At 50.5% G+C, this 26,610-nt stretch overlaps 3 protein-coding genes across 3 annotated transcripts; 2 read left to right on the plus strand and 1 right to left on the minus strand.

Moving 5' to 3' along the window:
• Nucleotides 1-1,154: 1,154 nt before the first annotated feature.
• Lpcat4 (lysophosphatidylcholine acyltransferase 4) lies at nt 1,155-7,477 on the plus strand (the record flags this gene model as incomplete). The annotated part of the gene is given in 13 exon segments (XM_013512655.1): nt 1,155-1,297; nt 1,567-1,787; nt 2,271-2,383; nt 2,487-2,547; nt 2,845-2,903; nt 3,104-3,138; nt 3,628-3,682; nt 3,805-3,887; nt 4,224-4,349; nt 4,789-4,921; nt 6,314-6,412; nt 6,723-6,879; nt 7,132-7,477. Coding segments are annotated over 13 exon segments (1,461 nt in total), but the record flags the coding sequence as incomplete, so codon positions are not given.
• Nucleotides 7,478-8,401: 924 nt separating this feature from the next.
• Nucleotides 8,402-21,768, minus strand: Nutm1 (NUT midline carcinoma, family member 1). Its single transcript, XM_005381151.1, has 8 exons — nt 21,685-21,768; nt 20,015-20,173; nt 15,489-16,158; nt 13,387-13,515; nt 12,062-12,198; nt 11,295-11,572; nt 10,932-11,048; nt 8,402-10,630 (listed from the first exon to the last, which is right to left on the minus strand). Exons 2-8 carry the CDS (start codon nt 20,037-20,039, stop codon nt 8,630-8,632), a joined length of 3,357 nt encoding a protein of 1,118 aa, XP_005381208.1. The 5' UTR covers nt 20,040-20,173; nt 21,685-21,768; the 3' UTR covers nt 8,402-8,629.
• A 456-nt stretch (nt 21,769-22,224) lies between these two features.
• On the plus strand, nt 22,225-23,166 carry Nop10 (NOP10 ribonucleoprotein). The gene is made up of 2 exons (XM_005381152.2): nt 22,225-22,347; nt 22,793-23,166. The coding sequence occupies exons 1-2, from the start codon at nt 22,294-22,296 to the stop codon at nt 22,931-22,933; spliced, it is 195 nt and encodes a 64-aa protein (XP_005381209.1). The 5' UTR covers nt 22,225-22,293; the 3' UTR covers nt 22,934-23,166.
• The last annotated feature ends 3,444 nt before the right edge of the window (nt 23,167-26,610 follow it).

Raw genomic sequence — 26,610 nt, forward strand, 5'->3', positions numbered from 1 at the left:
TGCGGGGAGCCCCGGCAGTGATGGGCCCGGGTACCGGGAAGGAGCTGCCGAGGGGCGGGCGGCGCTCGGGTGTGCATGCGGGGGCGGCCGAGGCGGGCGAGGAGCCCTGGGGAGAACGCGGGCCAGGGCGGCCGAGCGGCTCCAAGCGGGGGAGGAGTGGAGGGGGCGAAGCTGGGGATGTGCGGGGAACCCGGGGCAGGACGGGTGGAGGACGCTGGAGAATGCGGATGGCATCCTGCAGGGGCTGCGGAGCTAGGATGGAGTTGCAAGCCTCGCGCAGCGGGGGTTGGGGCGGGGGCGCGCTGGTCACCCTCCCGGCTCTGACCTGGAGGACGTGTCTGCGTCCCTGCGCCCTTCCTACATCCCTCGCTCCACCGCCCCGCATTGCAGCTCCTCCGGGTAGGGGCAGGGGGCTGGAGGAGGTTGGCTACAGGAAGTGGAGGGCCGCACCAGCAGCCTCGGGGACGGAAAGGTGGCGTGGGGAGGAAGTGTCCAAGGTTTCTGCTGTTATCGCCTCCCCCGAGGCAGGCTCTCGGGGCTGGATCTGTTTACCTGCTCGCTCCCTAGAGCAGCCTGGGTATGGAGTCACCCTGGCTCCTGGCAACCTCTGTGGTGCAGAGTGCGCGGAGCCGCTCCCCCATGCTGTTGGGTGGTACTAGCGACTGACCCGAGGCCTGGAGAGTGGGTGTCTTCAGTGCTTTCAGCCCTCTGCCTCCCGGCCCAGAGTGGGAGAGCTATGCACCTGGCATCTGCGAGACATAGGAGCTATTTATGGAATGGGATGTGGGGGAGGAGGACCCCATCTCAGCCTGCTTTACATCAAGCGCAGTGCTGGGCACGTTAACATGCATTTTCTCATTAACTTCTCTTAACAACCTTTACAAATGCTAGATGCGTCTTATGACATTCAACTTTATAGGTAGGGTGGGAACCAATCAAAGACGGGAAAATGAGGTGCTTGTGCTATTAATCTGTATTCTCTTGCCCTCGCTGCTGTCTTCCGTCCTGCTTGGGTCCCAGTCCCTTCTTCTGTTCCCACACTGTCACCTACAGAGAGGAAGGGCTGTGCTCCAGGGTTCAGTCTTGAGGAAGAAGGGGTGCTGTGGGCTGAGCCTCTCCCAGCCCTAAGTGATATTTTCTCCCACCTTCTGCAGTTCTGCCTCCTGGGGGTACTGCTGGCCCCCATCCGAGTGCTTCTGGCCTTTATCATCCTTTTTCTCCTCTGGCCCTTTGCCTGGCTACAAGTAGCAGGTCTTACTGAGGAGCAGCTTCAGGAACCAGTTACAGGATGGAGGAAGTAAGTGGCAAGTCAGCCTTGGAGACCCCACTTCTCTCCCTTCCTAACTATTCTGCTACCCCTCAGAGAGGAAGAGAGATTTTTGAAACCATCCTGCAGAGCTTGGGTGGGTGCGCTGAGTCAGCCTGGCCCAGATCTGGTACCCAGAGGTTATGTCATAGCTCCAGCCCTGTGTCAGAGAGAGGGGTGTCTCATCTTCCCTGGTGCCTGAGCAGGGGTGAGTGAGGGTCAGCTGCTGCTTCCACTGATCACTGGCCTTGCCCTGACAGGACTGTGTGCCACAATGGGGTGCTGGGCCTGAGCCGCCTGCTCTTTTTCTTCCTGGGCTTCCTCCGGATCCGGGTTCGGGGCCAACGGGCCTCTCGCCTTCAGGCCCCTGTCCTTGTTGCTGCCCCCCACTCTACTTTCTTTGACCCCATTGTGCTGCTGCCCTGTGACCTGCCTAAGGTTGTCTCCCGAGCCGAGAACCTTTCTGTGCCCGTCATTGGAGGTGAGAGAGCTGAACAGGGTGAGGAGGGCCATGACGACTTAGAAAAAAGGGAATCGAGGGCCGGGGATATAGCCCAGCAGCACAGGCGCCTGGCTGGCAAGTGCAAGGTCCTGAGTTCACTTCCCGGTACCGAAAAAAAGAAAAGCATTACTTTTTAGAAAAGAGGGAATTGAGATACCAATAGGCGAGAGAACTGGCTTCATGGGGTATGGGAGAAGTTACAAGGGATGTTGACTCTTGGCAGATGAAATGTAAATTAACACCTGAGTCAACCGATCTCAGACTCAGAGGGCTGGGGCAGAGAGAAGGTGTTCAAAGGAGAACTCAGCAGTTCTCAGGAAGGACAAGGCAGAATAAAGAGATTGTCACCAGGGCAGAGAGAAGAAATGCTCTACCTTACGCTGTTGAGGAAGTGGTGATTGCAGATGTTACTGCCCCTGGGTAGGAACCAGTGATTCCTCCTTGTATCCTTTCCCACCCCAGCCCTTCTTCGGTTCAACCAAGCCATCCTGGTGTCCCGGCATGACCCAGCTTCCCGTCGCAGAGTGGTGGAAGAGGTCCGAAGGCGGGCCACCTCAGGAGGCAAGTGGCCCCAGGTGAGTAATAGTCGAAAGATCCTCTGCTCATTTCACCTGTGCACGCCTTTGAAGCTTCCCTTTTCCCCTACCTCATTCTGCTTTTTTGGGGATGTTCCCCCAGGTGCTGTTCTTTCCTGAAGGCACCTGTTCTAACAAGAAGGCTCTGCTGAAGTTCAAACCAGGTGAATAAAATGATAGAGGGTGGTAAGACGGTGGGAAAAATGGGCCCTAGTTTTAGGGAGAAATAACCCAAGGAGGTTTGGGGAAGAATAACCCATGAAATAGAAGGGTTGGGGTATCATGAGAGAAAAGGAGATAGGGAACCTAGTTCATGCTGACAAGATGAATCAGAGAGAAAATCAGAAGTGAGTAGAGCAAGGTCAGCTGTCATGTGAGAATCTCTGAGACCCAATACCTTTCCAAGCTACCGACATGTACTAACCTGTGCTCCCGGGGTTGGGGGTGGGAATGGGGTTTAGGAGCCTTCATTGCAGGGGTACCTGTACAGCCTGTCCTTATCCGCTACCCTAATAGTCTGGTGAGTCCAAAAAAGGGGGTAAGGGGGAGCATGAGTCCATCCTAAATGGGAGTAAAACGGGTTGGATGGGGGGCTCTGGGCTGTGCATGGGGGGGGGGCGGGCAGAAGGCAGGGTCAAGGCCTCTGCTCAAAGAGGATTGGCCAGTTCCTGCAAAGAAAAGTGATGTTTTTCTTTGCCCCCATCTTTGCTTCATTCATAGGACACCACCAGCTGGGCCTGGAGGGGCCCTGGAGTGTGAGTTCCGTTATTCTTGGGGTAGGGTGGGTAGTGGGGTCCATCGGGAATTCCTGGCCCATTGAAGCCTCCAGCTGAAGTGAATGGTCCTTCTTTATTCTGGGACCAGGAACTTTAGAGATGCCCATTTTCCTCCCTATGTAATTGGCTGGGCTTTCACTTGTTCCACCTGAATCATTCCTGCTGCAATAACGGCTCCTGGCTTACTTTCCTGTGTTTCTAAGTAATTTTCTCTCTCCTCTGTCCCCTCTGGAAAGCCACCTCAGCAGGTGTGCGCTTAATTTTTCCCTGTATTTCCCAAACCTCCCCTCCCTGCAGTTCTCCCTCTGGCATAGCCCCCCAGCTCTTCACCCCCACCTCCCTCGTCTCGCAGCTGCACACTGCCACAGCTGCCTGGCTAGGAGTGTGTTTGTGTGTCACTGCGCAGCCCCTCCCTCCCTCCTCAGGGGAAGAGGAGAGCTCCAGGCATCGAGGTCTCTTCCTTCTTAGGCTCAAAGTGCTCTGGCTCACGGCGTCACAGCCCTGCAGCATCGTGGATGTGGAGGTACGGCCACATGGGTGCTGTGGGAGGTGGGCCGCACAGACCCTCCGAGTCTTGAGGGAGGAGTGGCAGGAGCACTTCTCCCCTGGAGGTCCCGCTGAGCACTGTATGTACCTGTGTTTCAGTTCCTCCCTGTGTATCAGCCCAGCCCTGAGGAGAGCAGGGACCCCACCCTGTATGCCAACAATGTCCAGCAGGTCATGGCACAGTGAGTGTTCCACAGAGTGCTTCCTGGAGCAGACACACAGGCAGAGGAACCACAAAGAGGGGGTGGAGGGGTGAGGCTTTCAGGCAGATAAGGCTGACAGGACTGGGTGTGGTGGCACAGGCCTTTAATCCCAACCCTCAGGAAGCTGAGGTGAGAGGATTGCCACAAGTTTGAGGTCATCCTGGGCTACATAGTGAGTTGAACGCCAGCCTGAACTACATGGCAAGACTGTCTCAAAAACAAACAAACAAACAAACAAAAAAACCTACAGTAAGCCAGAGTGTAATGAACCCTCAGAGTTTCTTTTGCTTCCTTCCTCCATCACTCCATCCTCAGGGCCTTGGGCATTCCAGCCACTGAATGTGAGTTTGTAGGGAGCCTGCCTGTCATTGTGGTTGGCCGGCTGAAGGTAGCTTTGGAGCCGCAGCTCTGGGAACTGGGAAAGGTGCTTCGGAAGGCTGGGTAAGTAGCCCTGAAGATGAGCGTTCAGGCAGTGACACTAAGAGAAAAAGAAAAGAAGGGGAGAAACGGGGGAGGTCTTAAAAAGCAAAAAACATATATAGAGAGAGGAGCCCTTAGAAAAGATAATTGCATAAAAGGAAAGGGAAGAAGGAGCAGAAGATGTATAATCAGATGAGAAAAGTAAAAGGGGCTCTCAAGGGACTGTGAGTCAGTACATCTTAGAAAAACAGCAGTTGAGGGGCTGGGGCTGTTGCTCGGTGGTGAAGCGCTCGGTGGTGAAGCACTCGCTTAGCATGCACAGGGCCCTGGGTTCAATCCCCAGAACCACCAGAAAGAACTTGTGCTGGGACAGTGTTTGGTGCCAGATCCAAGGTCCTTCTGCATGGCATGTCTAGAAAGAAACTGAGTTAGCTCCCTGTCTTCAACAATTTCATTTTAGGTTGTCCCCTGGCTGTGTGGACACTGGGGCAGAACCAGGCCGGAGTCGAATGATCAGCCAGGAGGAGTTTGCTAGGCAGCTACAGCTCTTGGACCCTCAGACAGTGGCTGGTGCCTTCAGCTACTTCCAGCAGGTAAAGGAGCAGACCCAGAGCTTGATCTCCGGATTGACGTGCTCCAGGTGGGGGTTAATATCCTGGTGAACATGTCAGTCTCATTCAACTAGTGTGGATAGGTGACCGTCTTCTGAGATCCACTAGAAGATTCTGTTTTCGTTGGGTACCCAATCATTGAAGGTCGCTGTTTTAAGGGACAAATAATCAGTGAGGTCCATCAATTTCTGTAGCCCTTTTAGAGATTGGCAAAGATGGGGAATCACAACCATGTGGGGCACTCAGTAAGGATCTTTGAAGAAGAGTCTTGAAGATTAGGTGGGAGAGTAACATGGAAAAGACAGTGCTGAACTGATGAGATGGTGAGTTTGAGACCCAGAAGTATTTGCACAACTTGGCAGCTTTTTAAAATACCTGGTAAATTAATGAGAGATTTCTGAACTGTCTCAATCTCAGCAAAGTGTTTTCTGGGCTATAACCATGTTTTCCTATCAAATTACATACATATATTGTTGTTTGTTTTTGTTTTTGTGGGGTTTTTTTTGTTTTGGTTTTTTGAGACAGGGTCTCGCTATGTATTCCACGCTGACCTTGAAGTCACTGTGTCGTCCAGACTGGCCTTCAATTCACAGCAGTCCTCCTGCCTCAGCCTTCTGAGTGCTAGTATTATAGGCATGTGCCACCATGTCCAGCTTAGACAATTCCTAATGTTTATGAACAGCAAATGGTGGTCCCAAGGAGGTGTTGGTTATGGTTTTGATTTTGATTTTAATTTTGTTTATAGTACTAGGATCAAGCCCAGGGCATCACACATGCTAGGCAAGTGCTCTGCCTCTGCACTATGTGCCCAGCACCCTAAGGAGATGTTTTTGATCTAAGACATAGGCTATGGCTCTCAGCATTCTCTGAAGAACGCTGAAGAGTGACCAGGTATATGGATTCCATAAATAGGCAGCAGACTGTCCTGGAAAGGAGCTACCTAACTCAGCCTACATGGTAGATGGGCACGACAGGCATCTTGCTTGGGGTTTTTGGTAAGAAATTAGGCCAGCGGCCCCCTTTCATTCTGTTGGACCAGTTCTCCCACATAGAGCGAGTCAGGAAAGAACCAGTTTGTCTAGCTTAGGGGCCCGGAATGCCCTCCAGTGTAAGTCTGATGACTTTGGCATTCCTGAGGGATTCCCTTATGTTCCTAGATCTCTTTATAGGAAAGCTTTGTCAGTGGTATCTTGACATAGCTTGATCTAGCAGGCGCCCATGACCTGAGAGAACTACTGGGGGTCTACAGAGTTTGGAGCTGAGACCTGAAGACATTATTCCCTGCTTACAGAGGAGAGAAAGGAACTGAACTCCAGAGAGGAGGAGGGAGGATGCAGGTCCCTGCACTGTCCTGGTTTCTCTTTGATCCTCCAGGATGCCAGTGGTTTGGTGGACTTCCGAGATGTGGCGCTTGCTCTAGCAGCTTTGGATGGAGGCAGGAGCCTGGAGGATCTGACCCACCTGGCCTTTGAGGTACCCGGGAAGTGTGGATGGGGGCTTTCTGGTAGCTGTGCTCACCACGTCAGGAAGCCTGTGCAGTGCATTGTGCCCAGTAGCATCTAGATAGCTGATGCCTCCTGCCCAGTGTCTTGCTGTCTAAAACTGCAGAGCTCCAGTGTCTGTCATTACTCAGCTGAGAATAAGAGGGCAGAAGCCATAAGGTTATCGTTGTTCTGCAGAATGGGCCCGAGGGGCTGAAGGGAGGAGCCCCCAAGGCAGAACTGTAGGGCAGGGTGAGGCAGTGACCTGAGGAGAGCTTGACTCACATCCCTTTCTTCTAAAGCTCTTTGCTGAAGAGCAGGCAGAGGGACCTGGCCGTCTGCTGTACCAAGATGGCTTCAGCACCATCCTGCACCTGCTGCTGGGTTCACCCCGCCCTGCTGCCATGACTTTGCATGCTGAGCTGTGCCAGGCAGGACCCGGCCATGGCCTCTCCCTCTGTGAGTTACTGCCTCGTGGGCCCTGCACAGGTGCTGGGCCGGTGGTAGTGCCAGGAATGTGGAGGAGAGAGCACCAGGCGGAGACAGCAGGGGGCGCTGGTCAGTGTGGGGCATCAGAACCTCAGAGGCAAGGCTGGGAGGAACCGGCTGGAAAGGGAGAAGACGTAAACCTGGATCTGAGAAGATAAATGGGAAAGAGCAGGCGCTTTCTCTTTCTTTCTGCTTTTCTGCATCTCACTCTTACTTGCCCAGGTCAGTTCCAGAACTTCTCCCTCCATGACCCGCTCTATGGGAAGCTCTTCAGCACCTACCTGCGCCCCCCACACAGTCCTCGAGGCACCGCCCAGGTACCAGATGGCTCATCCCCACGCAGCCGCACTGCTCTGGGCAACGGCACCGTGCAGGCACCCAAGCAGAAGGGCGACTGAGCACCTCAGCCTCCCGCTCCTTCCTCCTCAGCTCGAATCCAGCCCCGCAACTCAGGGCAGCGCCAGGAGCCTACCCTATGCCTCAAGCCCATTTCTGCTCCTGTTTGGTTTTTGTTATCATTGTTTGTTTTTTTAAGTTGATTCTTATTTTTTGTTTGGTTGGGCTTTTTTTTTTTGTAAAAAACTATTTTATATATAAATACAAATCTATATCTATTTAAAAAAGTGAAGCTCAGTCACATTACTGGTATCATTAGTTGGGAAGGAAAAGGGTGAATGGTTGCAGGATGCCCATTGGAAGATCCAGAAAATGCCATCAGCCCTCTTGGCCATAACTATAGGAGCCTTCTTCCAGATGAACAGGGCTCTTTCCTGTGCAGAAAGTACACAGATTTCACATCACCCCTCTGTCTTCTCCTAAATATGCACATTTTAATGGACTTCCTCATGAACCATTTTTTCAGCCCATTCCCTCTTGTTCTGCCCTCATTAGAAATTTAAAAATAGCTTATTACCTTTCTATATTTAATACTCCTACCAAGACTTGATTTCGTTGCTGATGGTGGGAGTGAGAGCTGTGTCGATAAGGAAGTGCCCCCCCCCCCGCCCCCGCAGTAGATCAGAGAAACCACCCAGGAAGGTTTCCTTCCCACAGGACAAGCTAAGTCCTTTCTCTCCAGTCTTCAGAGAAGATAGCAAGGCCCCTAAAAGTACTCTGTCCACACACAAATGCAGAACTTAATCAGTTCTGTATCTAGGAAGTTAGATTACTATTCTACAGATGTGTTCTACAGATGTGGCATCTTACCATGTATAAATTTAAAGGGAGGCAAATGGTAATAGATATCCAGATGAGCCCTCCCAATGCCAAGTCCAGGCTTATAAAGAGCAAAATGAGAAAAATTAATCATTGGAAACTTAGGTTTTGGGACAATCACAGCCTGAAAGTCAGTCTGTTACCAAGAAAATGTTACATGGAGACAGGTTAAAGTGGTCTGGGATCTGTAGAACCTAACTGCTTTCATGACACCTTGCCCTATCTAGCTGCAAAGATGCTTAAACATGTCAAGCGCATGTCAAGGGCATTTTTCAACAACCAAAAAAAAACTTTTATTTTGTTTTTTTGCATACAACTCTTTGCAAAGGTCCTTCCTTACTTCCCACTAAGGGCCCTGCAACCTAGCCAGTCTGCCTTCCCATCCATTGCATAAAACCATAGTATTGGCCTAAGCCTGATTCTCCACCAGTGAGCAGCCGCAGTCACAGCTATGCTAGGACACCCCCTTTTGGGGACGGGTGGCAAAGGATGGTCCCTCTGCTTCCTACTGGCTACGGCGATGTTTCTTCCTCCTGCCTGCTGCAGAAGTGTCACGCCTCCTTTTGTGAGGCTGCGAGGACGGCAGCACTCCCTGGACCACAGGTTTTTCCCCAGAGGCTCCAAGATGACCTCCCTGGGATGTCTTTTCAACAGTACTTTTAGGGGCAGAACCTCTAGCTAGAGCTTGCTTCCCAGACTTGGTGGCAGGGTGTGGAGGTTGGCCAAGGCCTTTTGCATCAGCAGAGATGTGGGGTGCTCTCCGGATGCCCCCACCTCCCAAGGCACAGTGAGAACCAAGAGGAAGTCCTTTGGGAGATAAGCTAAGTTTTGAGGCCAAGAGGTAAGTGAAGTTGGAGAGTTGCTCATCCTCCCCTTCCTCTTTGGCTTTCTGCCGCCTTTTGGCCCCCTGTGCAGAGTTGTGTGTTTTACTCCTACGAGAGGATTCTTTTAGAACTACAGTATCCTTGGTTCCCCATGTAGGGGAAGTGCTTCCAAAGCCCTGGTGAGCAGCTGTTGATTTGAGGGCCCCAAATGTGTAAGACTCCTGATTTCTTTGTAAAGGAACAAGGTGGTTAGGTTTAGACAAACCAGTGTCTTTCTTGCCCGCTTGAGGGTCATAAGAATTAAGCATTGGTGGGCAAGTATCCTCACTGACCCCTAGTTGGAGGCTGTATTCATCTCCAACATCTAGTATGTTGAATTGTTCTGTGGTTTCTAATGGAAAAGAAAAAGGATTGCCTCTGCTCCCTGCATCTTGGCTGGCCTCAGGGAACGAGTCATCCTGGGCCCCCAGAACAAGGAGGCTGCCTTGGCACATGGGCAGCAGGGTTTCTTTGGAAGACTCCGAAGCTAATACAGAGGCACCAACACTGCTTTCCAGCAGTAAGGAGCAACTTTCAGCCCACAGATTACTGGGATCCTGTATGATCTCAGGGCTTTGTTCTCTATTTCCTTTATACACCAAGGCTGGGCTGTTGGCCCTCAGAGGTCCTTCCAAGCTGCAGTAGTTTGTCTTTGCTAGAGCAGCTGGGACATCTGTGTTTCCGCAGGGAATCACACTGCTCCCCAGGTCCCCAGGCACTGTGGTGCCTCCAGGACCCAGAGAAAGGGTGTTTATGGAGCCCAGTGCCTGGTGCTCAGTTAGAAACTTTCCATCTTGGAAGCTCTTTATGACCTGTTCAATTTCTAAGGGCAACGCCAAACCTACAGCATCTGTGTCACTGCTCAGCCACAGTTCTGGGCTGATCCAGGCCCTGTCCATGTCCCTGTCCCCAGCTGTGCCAGGGGAAGGGTTCTGATCATAACTCTGAGCCATGGGAAGACTTCTCTCAGCTCCCCACATGGCTCCTGCAGAGCCTTTCTGGGGCGTTACAAAAGGCTCCATCCCTTGAGAAAGCACTCCAAGTTCCTCTGCCTCTGGTCCTGCCTGCCACCCCAGGTCAGGCTTTTGTAACCCCTGACCTTGCAGAGAAGCTGACTCTGCAAGTCCAACATCCAAACTGGGAGCTGTCTTGAGCTGGGGGCCTTCCTGCCAGCAAAGGGGCAAAGCTGCTGGAGTGCTGTCAGCCATCAGGCAGTGCCCAGGGGACTTAGCATGTTCCAGGAGGCTATCCTGATGCTGAGATAGCTCACTTATAACCTCCCCAGACCCCATCATCTCCATACATAGGGGTCCCTGAGCTCCCTGTGGAGCCACAAGCTCTTCCTGCAGTTCCCAGCTGCTGGAGGATGAGAGAACATTCCCATCCCCGCACATGCCCTTTGGGCTATCGAGGGCTTCCCCTTGCCTGCCATAGGTCTCCCTTGCCTGCTTTCCCAAAGAACCAGCCTTTTCAAGCCCAACAGTTCCTGCAGCCCCCTGAGGCCCAGGTGAGGGCTGAGGCCACCCACACCCATCTTCATCCTCATCGGAAACAGAAGGACTTGAGTCCAACTGAACTCCGCTGCAACCTGGAGGCCCCTCCGCATCCTCCTCTTCCAAGGCTATGAGTCGCTTCTGGATCAGCTAGAAGACAATGGACAAATACCAGTCTACATGGGGCTTTTTAAGACGAGAGGGCAAAGTGGGGGCAGGAGATAGCAGGTGGGGAGGGCAGTGCAGGAAAGCAAGTGGCTGAAGTGAGGCTCAGACACTGCTGTTCTTCCCACCGTTTTGTGCCTCACTTCCTGTTTCTGTAGTGCCTTACTGTCCTACACTTGAAGCTCGGTCCTGAAGCTGTTCCTCTAGAACTACATCATCCGAGACAATGTATGGTTAGGCAGTCATGTGAGCTGCTGCTCCTAATATTCCTGCCTCCCAAGTTTACCTGGGCAAAAGTGAGTCCTTCTTCTTGTTCCAGCTCTTCGGTTAAGGCCAAAGGATCCCTCTCTCGTTCTGGAGACAGCAAATCTGCCAGAAATTGAGGGTGGATGACAGCCTCCACCTGGGGAACAGAGGCTATGTGAGCTGAGGGGCTCTAGAGATGAAGCCATGACTCCTTCATCCCTACTCCCCAGGGTTCATTAGAGACCATGCCTGCCACCAACTATGTGTGTGCATGCATGCACACCCATTTCTCAGTTACAGGACGCAGCCTACTTCCTACTTCCTCGAGCAGCACCCCTGGGTGGCACCCCAGTGTGCCCACCCCCAGTATCTGCTGGAAGGCAGCCATGCAGGTTCAGCCCACCTTAGAGACAAAGCCTTCTTGAGAACACAGGTCCTCCATGTAGCTCAGGAGATTCGGATCTGGATACATCTCTTCATCCGCCCACTGCCTCTCTTCCTCTTCATCTGACTCCCTAGTAGCCACGTGAGTGCCCACCAGCCCTTCCATGATGTTAATATACTCCTCCACAGCTTCCGGTGGGATCTCCTTGGGGGCCTGCGGAACTGGAGGCCTCTGGGCTTTGCGCTGCCTCTGGCGGGGCGCCCGTGTCTTGGGGACCGCCTTCTTCATAATGTACACTGAGGGAAGAGATGGAACAGGAAGTGGCACAGAGGCACTGGCCTTTACCTCCCAACTCTATTTGTAAGGGCAGCAATCCGGGCACAAGGAAATGGCTCCAGGCTGAATTAAAGACATCCTAAAAAATTCCAGCCATAGATTTCATACCCCCCCCCAGGGGAGGGGAGCTATGAGGGAATCACTCCACATACCCTGAAATTCAAAGGAACTCCCTGATCCAGTTCCCGCTTCTTAGGCACGTGAGACATTATAAACCTCATCTACAGTCTAGATGAAAGAATAGTTTACTTGGCCAAGAGCAATAGCCAGTTCGAGACTGAACCTGAGAGCCCAACATCCTATGGGGCATTCCTTGGAATGCAAATGCCACTTCCTGGAAAGCAAGTGAAGACACAAAGGCAAGGCTTTCCCTAACCCGGGTCTGGTGTTCCTGTGCCTCCCCCTTTAAGCTGCTGGCCCATTTCTCCTGTTAGAAACAGGTGGCTTACCTGGTTGCTGGGAAACCTCTGGGGCTACGGGCCCTGAGGAATCAAGTTTTAAAGGGGCTGAAGGAGATAGGCCCTGGGAGTTACTCATCAGCTGTGCATTCTGCATCTGCAGCTCCTCCACCTCAAACTCCATAAACCTGCAGATAGTAAGGGAGACACAGGCAGTACTAAGAAGGAAAGCTTGTCAGGAACCCAGATGCCAGGCAGCAGCCAAGCGTGGACAAGAGTCAAGGCTCCAGGAGGTAGCCGCTCACAGGAGCCTGATGACAGTCCTGGGGAAAAGTCATGTGTTCACTACATCCCTTCACCTACAGGGAACACTCAGGAAACCTCAGGAAATCAGTGATCAAACCTCTCCAGGACAGAGCCATAGCCTTTACTTTGCCATACCTAGCTCACCCAGCCTCACTGACTGACAGCAGTACTGAGTACAGGCTTGTTGAACTCCGTCACAGCCTGACAAGGTGCACCATGGGCCCTCTTCAAAGCCTCATCTGCCCTTGTCTACAACCATAAAGAATGGTAGGATTCCTGAAGCAGAGCCCACCAGCAGGCACTGCTAGCCTGAGGCCAGGACGGGGCTCTGGAAGGATAAATCTTAAGGGGCAGGTGTCCAGAAGACTCAAGGGGAAAAGTGAAAGCTAAGCTTGGAGGAAGGAGTTCACTTTCCTCAGAATTTGTTTGGTTTTGGGTTTTGTTTTGTTTGAGGTGGAGCCTTGCTCTATTGGTCAGGCTGGTGTTAAGCTCCTGGGCTCAAGCAGTACTTCTACCTCGCCCTCCGGAATAGCTGGGACTACAGCATGTGCCACCATTGCCTGGCCAGAGTTACTTTTTTTAACCAAGTATATCCTGGAGAAATGGATGTAACAGCCAGAACACTCTGCTTCTGCTGACCAGTCTCCCAGAACCAGCGCCTCCCTGGGATGAAGGGAAACTGGGTACCGAAGTTCTGCACCAATAGCTACTTGCTACCTGGTCCTTGAGGAAAGAACCTGCCTCGTAGGGCTTCCCCACTGCCAGGTGCCTTCAGCATACAGCTGTTACAGGTATCAGCACTGGTCCCATCCTAACAGTTTCTGTGGGAAGGTTCCTATGTAGATTCCACCTCTGGAAGTAGGAGAGCTTACAAGAGGGGGTCAGTAGGACAGAAAAGCCGAGTGTCAAGGTGGTGGAAGAAAGCAAGGACCTAAGGGAGCCTGGCCTAGCCTATCCCCTCCTGATCCCCCTCTTAGCAAACACCCACATACCTTCTTTTCATGCCCCTCCCACTCTCAGCTGCATAGCCCCCCCCCTCTGGGGCCAGAGAAGGAATCAGTGAGACTCACTTTTCTGCCATCTCATAGAAAGCCATCCGGTCGTAGTTGCTGGTGCAGTCCCACTCCTGCACGGCCCTCGGCAGTCCCTCCTCCAGGGTCATAGTGGGCTTCAGTCGTGCCAGGGAACGAAGCACTGGGCTAAAACCACAATGGGGCAGTCACATTCTGAAAGACCACCATACACCTGACACCCACCTCAGCCCACATCCCCTGCCTCTCTTCAAAATCGCCATCACCCAAAGTTCTGTCCCACTTCTGATAAGACTTCCAGTCCCCAACCTCCCATCCAGGCACTTAACCACACTCAGCTCTCTTCGCACTGAGATTTGCAAACTACACAGACTCAAATGATATGACTGAAATCAACTATGGCTCCACTGCTAATTTGCACAGTGCTAAACATTGGAAAGAAACCCACTCCTGTTCATAAAGTAATAACAGCCACTAGTTACATAGCACGGGCTGGCCTCAAACAGCAATTCTTTTTTTTTTTTTTTTTTTTTTGTCTTTTTGAGACAGGGTCTCACTATGCAGCTTAGGCTGGCCTGGAGCTCACTTTGTAGCCCAGGCTGGTCATGAACTCCCAACGATCCTCCTGCCTCAGCCTCCCAAGTGCTGGGATTACAGGCGTGTGCCACTACGCCTGGCCAAACTCCACAATTCTGCCACAGCCTCCCAAGTGCTAGGATTACAAGCTTGTGCACCATGCCTGGCTTTTTTTTTTAAGAGACAGGGTCTACCTATGTAGTTCAGCCTGACTTGAACTCACTATGTAGCTGAGGCTGACCTTGAACTCACAGCAATCCTCCTGCCTCAGCCTCCTGAATGCTGGGATTACAGGTATGCATCTCTTCTTACATTTTTTTTTTTTTCTTTTTGGCACAGGGAATCAAACTCACGCTGCTCAGCTAAATCCCCAGCCCCTCTTCTTACATTTTAAAAGATGTTCATAACCCTAATGAATCTACAATTAAAGATGTATGGTATTTTTATTCTCTGATCTATTCTATACTCCTCCTCCAGGAGGAGCAACACACAAGGTCTCTCCAAATTGGGCTGGGATGTGGCTCAGTGGTAGAGCTCTTGCCTTGTATGCTCAAGGCCCTGGGTTGTATCCCCAGCACCAAAAACAAAAACAAAAAACCAAGGTCTCTCATAGTCTGCTGAAGTGGAGTATGTGACATGCAGTGGTTTGTGTAAAATGTTCAGGGAAAAATGCAGCTGAGACAACTGGTCTGGTTGGGAAGGAGAGAAAATTTCCCATATGACTAATGATGGCTTTATAAACAAAACAGCCTCTGACCCCAGGCTCCTAGATTAAATATACACTCTTAACCAAGGCCATTTTGGCCTTTTGTGATCTCTTTTCCTCCTTTGGATGACGTTTTTATAACAATAAAAAAATAGTTACTATTTAATGATGCATTCTCTATGCCAGGCACCTTGCCAAGCACTTCTAATCTTTCCAGCAACCCTCAGATAATTATCCCCTTTTTAGATGAGAAAACTGATGACAAAGGTGCTAAATTTCCACCCAGCTTCACAAATCTAGTGAGTGGAGGAGCCCGGCAAGCTCCATGCTTTCCCTATTCCACCCTGACTTCCAAGTTCAGTGTGGAGAGGCGGTACATAGGAAACCCTCATGCTAGTGTCACAGGGCAGTGGCACAGACCGGGAGGACCCTGACACTTGGAGTCCAGAGGCCTAGGTTCGAATCACTGCTCATTGCTTTTCTTTTTTGGTACTGGGAATCAAGCTTAGGACCTTGTGCTCGCCAGGCAGGCGCTTGTGCCACTGAGCTATATCCCCTGCCCCTACTGCTCCTTGCTTTAAGGCAGGAAGCCCGCTGAACTTCAGTCCTCTCATCTGTGAAAGAAGACTTTCATAAAAAACAGCTTGCCCAAACTCACAGGGTTGTGAGATCCCTTGGAAGATGACACCTGGAAGCTTGATATGAAGTAGAAAGAGGATAAAGAGGTGATTGTTATGTTTTTCCTCCTTACAGCATCTCTTCACCTTTATGACCTGCCCTTGGGGGCAGCTAAGCTCTAGTATCCACCCCAAAGTTCTCTTCCCGTTCTAGGATCATCTACCTCAGCGCCCCCACTTACATGAGAAAGCAGGAAAAAGCTTCCGCATCAGGGCTTTGGGACAGGTGTCTCCAGGCCAAGGCCTTGTAGCACTGCCAGCGCCGGAAGTTCTCATAAACACCTTTGGAAACATGGGCAAGTTCACCCACTGAGGGCTGTCCGGCAGCCCCCTGTGGCCCTGGCCAAAGCTTTTCTGTGGACACGATGGCGGCCAGTGGGGTAGATGGTAGTAGAGTCGGAGGAAGACGGTTGGAGGGGCCCTCCTGGCTGACAGAAACCGTGGAAGTGGGCAGAATGGCGTTCACAGTCGAGGCGCTCACGTACTGAGGAGCAGAAGCCTCGGAGCCCCCGCAGGCAGCACCTGAGGTGACCCAACTGAAGGCCGGCTGAGTGACAACCAAGTTCTGAGTCTGAAAGGGCTCAGCTGGCCCGGCTTCTGTCTTGACCTTGACAATGACCTTGCAGGCCCCCACCCCACCGGGGCCAGGGCCCCCATCCCCTGTCACAAGCAGTGGGCTGGGGAACGCAGAGAGCACCAGAGAGTCTCCTGGAGAGAACGCCAGGGGCACCGGGGGCTGTGCAGGTGGCTCCTGCGCTGGTTGCTCCAGTGCCCCCGGAGTTGGCAGGGTGAAGGGGATGGTGGAGAAGGCACCAGCTATCAGGTCCCCATCCAGTCCCAGCAGCGGGGATGCTGTTGAGACAAAAGGAGAGAACGGGCCTGTTAGGTGGCTGAGTTCCTCTAAAGCCCCTAAAGAACAAAGCACTGATTCTCAGCAGGTGAAGGAGCAGCTATGGATGGGGAGCTTGTGTAGGTTATAAATGTCTCCCAAGTGGGTGGACACTTGTTTGTTTGGTTGGTTTTGGTTTTTGAGTTTTGAGACAGGGTCCCGCTATGGAGTTCATGCTAGCTTTGAACTCACCATGTAGCCCAGACTGACCTTGAACTTGTGGCAATCCTCCTGCGTCAGCCTCCTCCCGAGTGCCACCAAGTGGATTTTTTGAGACTAGATCTCACTGTGTAGGCCTGGGTGGCCTCGAATTCACAATCCTCCTGCCTCAGCCTCGTGAGTGCTAGGATTACCGCAGTACCACACACAGGGGTGCACCCAAGAGATTTTGATGTCTCTTGCTCCCGATTAAAAATTACTGCACTATTGGCTAGGCGTGGTGGCACATGCCTGTAATCCCAGCACTCGGGAGGCTGAGGCAGGACGATCTTTGCGAGTTGAGACCAGCCTGGGCTACAAAGTGAGCTCAAGGCCAGCCTGAACTACATAGCGAGACCCTGTCTCAAAAAGACAAAAAAAAAAATTACTACACTAGAGAAGTTAGTGAGCTTTCAATGAGACACAAAGACAACTGTATCCCACGACCCTAGCGGGAATAGGGCTCACAAAGTCATCGGCAAAGTCAAGACAGAGACTTTGACAGGCATAGGCCCAAGCTGTCACCATCTGTAAGAGCTTCTCTGAGAACTTCCTGGCAGCGCTCCTTCGCCAGACCCACAGACTGTTTATAGGACATGGAACATGTTGACACCTGCTCTGCAAGGAAAACAGCCCACAGCACCGCCGAGCAGTGAGAGAGTCAGCTCAGGAAAAGCTGTAGCCCCTTTCGAAGCACCCACAGGGCCCTGGAGGAGGAGAGAGTTTCAGGAAGACTAGTGGTCCAGCCTCTCCTCCTTTGCCTATACTCCATATAATTTTTCTTTTTTCTTTTTTTTCATTCCGGGACCGGGAATTAAACTCACAACCTTGCACTTGCCAGTCAGGCACTGTGCCGCTGAGCTAAATCCCCAGCCCCCAATTTTTCTTTGCTAATATAAAACAACATTTACAACAGGCTGTCACGGCCCCTCAGCCTCTCACGTGCAGAAGGGGCCTGGATCATGGGTGCTGTAGCACCTGTGGCTTCATCCACCCCCGAGTTAAGGAGAAGACTGTGCTGCTGGGAGGCGGGGCTTGGCTGGAGGGGGGTCCCGGGGTGTCCTGGAAGGGTATTTGGGGAGGAGGAGTTTATAATTCTATTTTTATTAGTACATGTTTGTAGTACATACTGATTTCATTCATTGTGGGGGAGTTGGTATGTGTATTTAACACATCTTATTTGGAAGGGCATTTTGGTTTTGTTTTTACTTGTTTGTTTTGGAGGCAAGGTCTCATGATATAGTATAGGCTAACCTTGAACTCATTATGTAGCCCAGGATGGCTTCGAACTCACAGCGATCCTTCTGCCTCAGCTTCCTGAGTGGTGGGATTACAGGCGTACGCCACCATGCTTGGCTGAAAGGGTGCATTTCTGTGCGTGGTTCCTTCTCTCCCCTGCTTCCGGGCTGCCATGGGATGAGCAGCTTCCCTCCGCCAGGCCCTCCTGCCATGCAGTTCTGTCTCGGAGCCAGCCAACTTTAGACTGAGCCCGCTGGGAAGCGTGAGCCGTGCAAACCCGTCCTCCTTTAAGTTGTAGGTGTCAGGCACTGAGTCCCGGGGTGGGAAAGTGAGTCAGACAGATGCCACCTATGAATAGGAGCCACAACTCTGGGACCCATGAAGCTCCTACCCTAAAACACATCCTACACAGCATACATGTACCTCTCCTCTCCCTACACACTCTACACAGGAGGTTCACAGCACCTGACCCCGGCTGCTGGGGCCCCTCTGCCATGCACAGAAGCACAGTTCTCAGGAAAGGATATGTGCCTGGATGTCTGGTTTCCAGAAATAACGTATAACAGCCAGGAATAACTACAGAGGATTAGGTAAGGACCAAAAAAATGGGGAGGAAAGGGTGGTGAGAGCAGGGAGGTCTCCAGAAGTTGAGGTAACTGCTGGATGTGTTAAAAGTTTGGTGATGCAAACCATCTGTGGCCCTTCTGCTTGGAGCTGCAAACCGCAGATACTTGAGGCACAGCGGGAACAAGTCACTGAGCTGGTGCTGGGGAAAGGACGAGGAAACGTAGAGCACAGTCCCTGCTGAGGAGGAGCTGTGTGAACTCTAGTCAGGGAGACCAGGGATAAGCACACAAACAGTGAATCAGGGCCAGGTACGGGGCACAAACCCGTGTAGTGACACACACCTGTAACCCCAGCACATCTGAGAGGCTGAGGCAGGAGGATCGCTGTGAGTTCAAGGCCAGCCTGGGCTATATAGTGAGTTCAAGGCCAGCCTGGGCTACAAAGTGAGTTCAAGGCCAGTCTGAATTACATAGTGTAACCCTATCTCAACAAGCAAACAAACAAACAAAAAATCAGGACCTGTGTCTCGCAGGATTTTAATAATAATGGCACCTAGTCTGCCTTTTTTTTTTTTTTTTTTGAGACAGGGTCTCTGCAGTTCAGGATGGCCTTGAACTCATTTTGTAGCCCAGGCTGGCCTTGAACTCACAGTGATCTTCCCGCCTCAGCCTCCCAAGTGCTGGGGTTACAGGAGTGCGCCACCACAACTGGTATAATCTGCCTACTTCCACGCCACTCTCCTATACCTCTCACACATAGCCCACTAATGAGCCAGCAGCACTTAGCCTCTGCCCCCTGACTGTACAGGACACACAGAGTATGAGGCACTCAAATTCACACTCATTGCAACCACAGCGCAGAGGCCAGGATGTGCCACCAAGTCCCGAGCACAATGAAATAGGTCTCAGGCCTCGAACCCACAAAATGGAGAAAAATGGAGAAAAATGGAGCATATGGCAGGGAAACCCCAGCTGCCATCCTGGCCAGAGTGGCCCATCTTCCCCAGCCTAGCAGATCAAGCAAAACTACTCACTAACTGAGAGAGAAGCCCCTTTGTGGTTGGAAGGAGGTGTGAGCCTATAATCCAAGCATTCTGGGAGGCTGAGGCAGGAAGATCTGAGCAGGGACAGTTAGCCTTGCCGCTGGGAGGACATGTCCCTACACAGATAACCTCACTAAACACTTTAGTGCTGAGACTGCCCCTGCCTTAATCCCCACTTCCTCATTCCTCACCCGCCTCTTCCCCTCATAAGACTTTATTTTTTTTGAGACAGGGTCTCAATATGTAGTGCAGGCTGGCCTTGAACTCACTTAAATAGCCCAGGCTGGCCTCAAACTCACAGTGATCCTCCTGCCTCAGCCTCCTGAGCACTGGGATTACAGGCGTGCAGCACCACTCTGGGCCCCTTCCCCTCAAAAGATTAAGAGAAGATCCAGTTCAGGTCAAAAGCCTAGAGGCTCCCACTACTCAAAGAAGACACAGGACTGTGGGAGTATGGGCCTCTCCTTGAGCTTTCCTGCACACACAGACACCCCTAGAACCTTCTCCAGGGACCCAGGTTGCTACCTGCCACCCATTCCTTATTCTCAGCGTGTTTTCCCGCGGTGCCCTGATGTGCTCCAAGGAAGTGCTCTTCCTCACCCTTCACAGTGAACCTCCCCACCTCCCCAGGTAGGATACTCCTGCTGAGGACCTGCTTCTCATATTCCTCTATGCCAGCCCCAAGAGCTCGCCCCAGGATGAGAAGGCAAATGGGAATCCCCACAGACATGAGAAGGTGCCAGGGCCCTCCCCTGCCACACTTGCAGACCTACCTCGGTCGGAAGCCATCTCCTCCATCTGGAAGCCTCCAGAATGAGCCAGGCAGGTCCAGGATCCAGAAAACGAACTGGATGCAGCAGTTGCACAGGTATCCAAGGAAAGGAGGGCAAAGATTGGATCACGGCAGAACTGGAACCTCGGATTCCAACATTCTGTTGTGGGGGAGGGGAGAGAGAGGGGGTGAGAGTGGGGCACTACTCCATCCAAGATTCTAGTAAGTAGACCAAAACCAGGGGTTGCCAGGCGTGGTGACATACACTCTGGGAGGCTGAGGCAGGAAGATCACTGTGAGGAAGATCAGAAGTTTGAGTCCAGCCTGAACAATTTAGCGACTTAGTGAGACCCTGGCTCAAAATAAAAAATTAAACCAGGCCAAGGTGGCACAAGCCAGTAATCCTAGTACTTGGGAGGCTAAGGCAGGAGGATTGCTGCAAATTCGAGGCCAGTCTGGGCTATTACATATGAGACCCTGTCTCAAAAAACTAAATAAACAAACAAACAAAGACTGGGTACATAGATCAATGTGAAGGGCCTGGTTTGTTTTTTTTGTTTTTTTGTTTTTTTTTTTAAGGCCCTGGTTTTAGTCCTCTATACACCAACCACCACCACCACCACACAAAAACAAAACAACAAAAACAGGAATTCCCCCCAACTGCAGTTCGGTAATACAAATGATGTGCTCCTTTCTACAGCAATTTGTAAATCCTTTCTCAGACTCCAAACATTACACTATCGTTTTACCTTTTGGCTCCCTAATCTTCAATTCTTCACCAACATAACTAATCTTGTGCTCTTCAATCCCACCCAGCTCTGTAACTGGCTTCCTAATAACACATTGGTGGCACGCATTTGGCTTAATTTAACTACAGCTATGTTTTCCAACCACATTCAGATGACACAGCCTGTCTAGCTAAGAGTTGAGGGAACCAAAAGCTTAAAATTAGAATTGTCTTAGACAACCTAGGGTGTTCAACCTCTGTGTGCGCATCTACTCCTTGGAAAACTGCCCCACAGGCCCCAAGCAGGCCATTGCCATAAGCCCTGCAGTCCACTCAAGCCACAGCCTTGCGCTTTGCTGAAAAAGCCTACTAAAAAGCAAACCAAACCATCCGAACCAAACTAAGCCAAGCCAAGCCAAGCCAAACCAAACCAAACTGAACCAAACCAAGCCAAGCCTAACCAACCAAACAAAAAAAACCCTGCCATGCAGTCTAAAATTTCTAGGCCAGAAAGTCCTTCTCTTTGTCAACTTGCTTTGTTGGTTTTTAAAATTTTTAACCGTACATGAGCATGGTTCAAAAGTCAAATTGTGCAAAATAGAACATACAGCAATAAATATTCCTTCCACCCGTTTCCCCTGCAACCAAAGTCTCTCTCCCAGAGAAAACCAATTTCATGTTTCTTGTGAATCTTTGCAGATATATTTTATGCAACTACAAATACAAATGATATTTAAAAAAAAAACTTTCAGATTTTTCTGTTTTCAAAATTAATGTATGTTGCAATGTTTTACCCCTATAAATAGTGCTACAACGACCACCATCTTTGTACTATCTTAGTTCCATTTTCATTTCTTTAAACTCTAAACAAAATATCTACGTTCTTTTAAAACTTCTAAATACTCTAGAAGGGGCACCTTATCATGCTATTAGTTGTTACTCACCGCGGTACGAGCGCGGGCATTGCCGTTAAGAGGCCCGACTTTAAATCTTAGTTCGACCACTGGAACACACTTGCTCCGTTTCGTAAAATAACGCTCTGCTCACTTTGCAGAATGTCCACTACCCATCAGGCACTCTTTGCCGCCAATACTTTGAAATGGGGCGGGAGACCGGATGTAAAAGTGGGGAGGAGGAAAATCTTTCCTAGGGTGCAAGGATTTTTGAATCCCGGAGCACTAGAACGTTACCACTTCGGAAATGGGTGTGCATCTTGGGTTCAAGGCAACACTGTACATATCAGTGTTCAATCCTCGTCCATCCTTAAGCCCCCGAACCCCTCAAGACGTAGCGCTGCCTGGGCACACAATGGGCACACTCCATGGGTCTTCAGAGCACCTGCAAGGTTGCAACTTGCCCCAACGCCTGCAAATTTGCAAGTTGCCCCAAGCCAAGTCCTGCACTAGTGCGCCCCCTTCTGGTCAGCTGACTCTAAAACCAAACTACATTTCCCGGCATGCCTCAGGACAGACTTCCGTTGCACCGGAAGGAAGTTGAGAAACAGTCTTGCCGAAGCGGCGGCAGCGTTGCAGGGCGCATAGGGCGGCTTGGTCATGTTTCTCCAGTATTACTTGAACGAGCAGGGAGATCGGGTGTATACGCTGAAGGTGAGAAGAGGAAACAAGTAGTAAACGTGCATGGCGAGGAATGTTGGTGGGCGGAGTGCTGGAGCCGCGCTGGCGAGTCGCCTCGCGGAGTGCGGGAACCCGGAAGCCTGGAAGGGAGGCGCGGCAGAGCCAGCGGTGCTCTTCTTGGCCTGACCATCGCCTCTCTTGTCTTTGCTTTTTGCTTGTTTGGTTTTGGTTTTTTGTTTTGTCTTTCTGAGACAGGGTCCCGCTGTGCAGTTCAGGATGGCCTTGAGCTTACTTTGTAGTCCAGGCTGGTTTCGAACTCGCAGCGATCCTCCTGCCCCAGCCTCCTGAGTGCTGGGGTTACAGGCGTGCGCCAGCACACCCGGCCGAGTCTCTGGTCTTCACCCTTGCCCTTTTTCGTGCTGTCGCCTCCCCCCTATTTCAGCGCTTTTGTACTGAGATCATTTTCTTCCTCGAGCAGAAATTTGACCCGATGGGACAACAGACTTGCTCAGCCCATCCTGCGCGGTTCTCCCCGGATGACAAATACTCGCGACATCGAATCACTATCAAGAAGCGCTTCAAGGTGCTCATGACCCAGCAGCCGCGCCAGGTCCTCTGAGGCTTCTGTCTCCTGTCTCGTCGACCTCCGCTGCCCTGCGGAGACTGCCTGACCAGACATCAGTCCGTGAGCCTAGAAGCCTTCTTACAACTTAGGGTCTTTGGACTCGCGTCTGTTCATCGCCTTTGAAAATACTGTGTGAGGCAGTCATGGTGGCATCCCCACTAAAGAAAACAAGTTTGACTTTATATTTTGAATTATTGCCTGGTTATTAAAGATGAAATAACTCGAAAGAGTTCTCATTTTGTGTGTTGTGGAAGGAAAGAATTGATAATTTTGGTTTCTTAAGCCGAGTAAGATGAGAGAGGAGAGTACACCTAGGAGTTGTAACAAGACTACTTGGAAGAAAAACTTCAATTGCCACTTCAGTAGGAGTAGAGCTGTTCCGGGAGGGATGGGGGGAAGAAAAGGGGAGACAAAACAAATGCCCCTTTCCACTCAAATTAGAAGAGGTGCTTGAAAAATAATAGACATATTTAGGATGTTGGAAGTGAAAAAACTAGTACCACTCTCCCCTCTGTGTACTTTGATGATGTTACTAAAACCTCTTTGGTCCCCCTTTCCCTCCATTTTCTTTCCCTTTTTTTTAAAAGACAGACTCTTAGCTGGGCATGGTGGCACACGCCTGTAATTGCAGCACTGAGGAGGCTGAGGCAGGAGGATCGTTGCAAGTTTGAGGCCAGCCTGGGCTACAAAGTGAGCTCAAGGCCAGCTTGAACTGCATAGTGAGACCCTGTCTCAAAAAGACCAAAAAAATAAAGAGTCTAGCTCTGTAATTCAGGCTGACCTCCAATTCACTGTGTATCCCAGGCTGGCCTTGAACTCAAGGTGATTCTAGGATTTACAGGCATGTGCCACTTTGCCTGGCTTTTTTTGAGTCTCGCTATGTAGTTCAGGCTGGCCTCAGACCCACAGCAATCCTGCCTCAGCCTCAGCTGGGCTTACAGTTGTGTTCCATCTCCTCTATTTTCTAAGTTTTCTTCCAGCTCTGAAATTGACAGTTTGGTGGCGGATCTTCATAATGTACCTATAGGATTTGTCCAGTTGTGAATATTTACACCTTAAAGCTTATGTACGGACCCTCTGGAAATATTACCAGACTTAGTTTTTTGTCCAGTTGTCTTCCCACATACACCTACCTTTAGCAGGTAGTTACTATGTGGAACACGCCATGATGAGGCATGAGAGATTCAACCAGGAATTTTTGTTTTTCCAGCTACTGTTGAGGTAGGCCTTTTTTTTTTTTTTTTTTTTTTGAGACAGGGTCTTATTATGTAGCCCAGGCTGGTTTCGAACTCACAGCAATCCTCCTGCCTCAGCCTCTGGACCACCACACCTGGCCCAATTCTTAATCACTTCAAATTAGAGTGATGGTGAGGTAAAACATTGTGTACAGGCGTTGAAAGAACAGTAGTTTGCTTATTCTTCTTGTCAGCTTAATTCATTATTTCCCAGTTTTCTTATTTCTGGCTTTTGAATTGGGTTTGAATGTTTTTCGTGCTGCTGATTTTAGAATTGCTTTATGGAGACAGTATTCTTATTCTACAATCTTCTGCAACATCAGAATTTTAGGCTTCAGAAGCAGATGTACTGTAAATCAGCACAAATACGATTTACGTGCCCTTGCCCTGGAAATGAGTAGACAGGTTTCTCTTAGACTCTGATGAATCAGTATACAAGCAGGAAAGTTGAGGACAGTTGTTCACTGCTGAGAAAGCAAAACAAAACTTTTGGGCTTGGCTCATCATTAACAGAAGACTAAAGGTTTTCAAATAAATTGTAAGACTGGCAAAATGAGGCCAGATGTGATGGCGAACACCTGTAATCCCAGCACTCGGGAGGCTGAGGCGGGAGGATCCTTGTGAGTTCAAGACCAGACTGGGCTACAAAGTGAGCTCAAGGCCAGCCTGAGGAGCATAGTGAGACCCTCTCTCAAAAAGACAAAAAAAAAAAAAAAAAAAAGCAAAATGAGCTATTTGTTTATTGTCAAGCAATATTTATTTATTGGGAGGAGGCTGAGGATTGAACCCAGGGCCTTCCACATGAACTATATCAACAGCCATTTTTTATTTTGAGGCAGGGTCTTGCTAAATTACCCATGCTGAGCTCACCCTTGAGATCCTCCTGCCTCAGCCTTCCAGTTGCTGAGATTACAGAGGTGGGTCATTACTGGCGAGACCCTGTCTCAAACAAACAAAACAAGAATCAAGCTTGAATTTTTCCTTCTGGTGCTGGAGATAGAATCCATAGCCTTGGGCATCTAAGCAAGCAGCTCTGCCGCTGAACTAACCCCTGGTCACAGATTTACCTCTTAAGTGGTAAATTTTCTTCATTTTACCAGGTTTGGTTTTTTTTGTGTGTCTTTTTGAGACAGGGTCTCGCCATGCAGTTCACGCTGGCCTTGAGCTCACTTTGTAGCCCAGGCTGCTCTCGAACTCGCAGTGATCTTCCTGCCTCAGCCTCCCAAGTGCTGGGATTACAGGTGTGCACCACCACGCCCAGCTTTTTTTTTTTTTTTTTTTTAAATAGACTACAATGTGATAAAAAGATTTCCAAGTTCATTTTACACTTCCCACTTGTGAAGAGGAAGGACCCAGGCAAAGCTAGGGGCTAGGGCCAGGGATATAGCTCAGCAGCACAGCTCCTGCCTGGCAAGTGCAAGGTCTTGAGTGATTCCCAGGACCAAAACGAAAAAATATTTTGGCTGGGGATATAGCTCAGTGGGACAAGCGCCTGTCTGGGAAGCACAAGATCCTACGTGTGATTCCTGGTACCAAAAAAAAGGCGGCGGGGCTGTTTCTGAAATTTAGGAGTTTTGATGAAAGTTACAGGAAATTTTCAAATAAAAAAATTATAATACCTCCATGCATTAATTAAGCACTAAGCCCTGGGTGCTGGGCCACACATCTGTGATCCCAGCACACAAGAGGCTGAGTCTCAAAAAGGAGATAGGGGGTTATGGGGATGAAAATAGTCAATGCATCTTATATGCATGTGCCAGTATACCATTATGAATCTCATTCTGTACTAATATGCACCAATACAAAATCTAGTGCCAGTAAATTCAGTAAAATGGGAATGATGTGAAAAAAAATGCATTGTTTTCTCTAGCTCCAAAGTTAAAAGATATTTTCTTTAATAGCATTTTAAATCTGGATACCGAGTGGATATAGTAAGTTTTAAAAGGACTGGAACATAGCCGGGTGTGGTGACACACGCCTGTCACATGTGATCCCAGGACTCAGGAGGCTGAGGCAGGAGGGTTACCGTGTGAGTTCAAGACCAGCCTGGGCTACACAGTGACTTGTTGGCCAGCCTGAAAAACATAGTAAGTCTTTGTCTCAAAGAGTAAAATGAAAGGGCAGGAACAAGGAGGAAGGGGAAGATACAGTCTGAAGACACTTTTTCCAAAGACCTATACGTAAAAATTACAACGTGGGTCATGTCTAGGTAGAAGGTATTGGGAAATCTGGGTCTAAGGGAGTTGTAACTGATGCTTTCAGGACAGGTCTTTAATGAGGTAGCTCCTGGGGTTCTAAGGATACGGCGATGCCCGCCCCAGACGCCAACAACTCGTTCTCCGCCCTGCGGTCGCGCTGGGGTCCGGGCTCGGACTGCCGCTCCCGTCGTGCCCCTGGCCGCGGCCGGCGCGCGCAGGCGCACTGCGCGCTGCAGAG

The sequence above is a fragment of the Chinchilla lanigera genome, unplaced genomic scaffold (assembly GCF_000276665.1).
Source record: "Chinchilla lanigera isolate Chin_1 unplaced genomic scaffold, ChiLan1.0 scaffold00015, whole genome shotgun sequence".
Taxonomy (NCBI): Eukaryota; Metazoa; Chordata; class Mammalia; order Rodentia; family Chinchillidae; genus Chinchilla; species Chinchilla lanigera.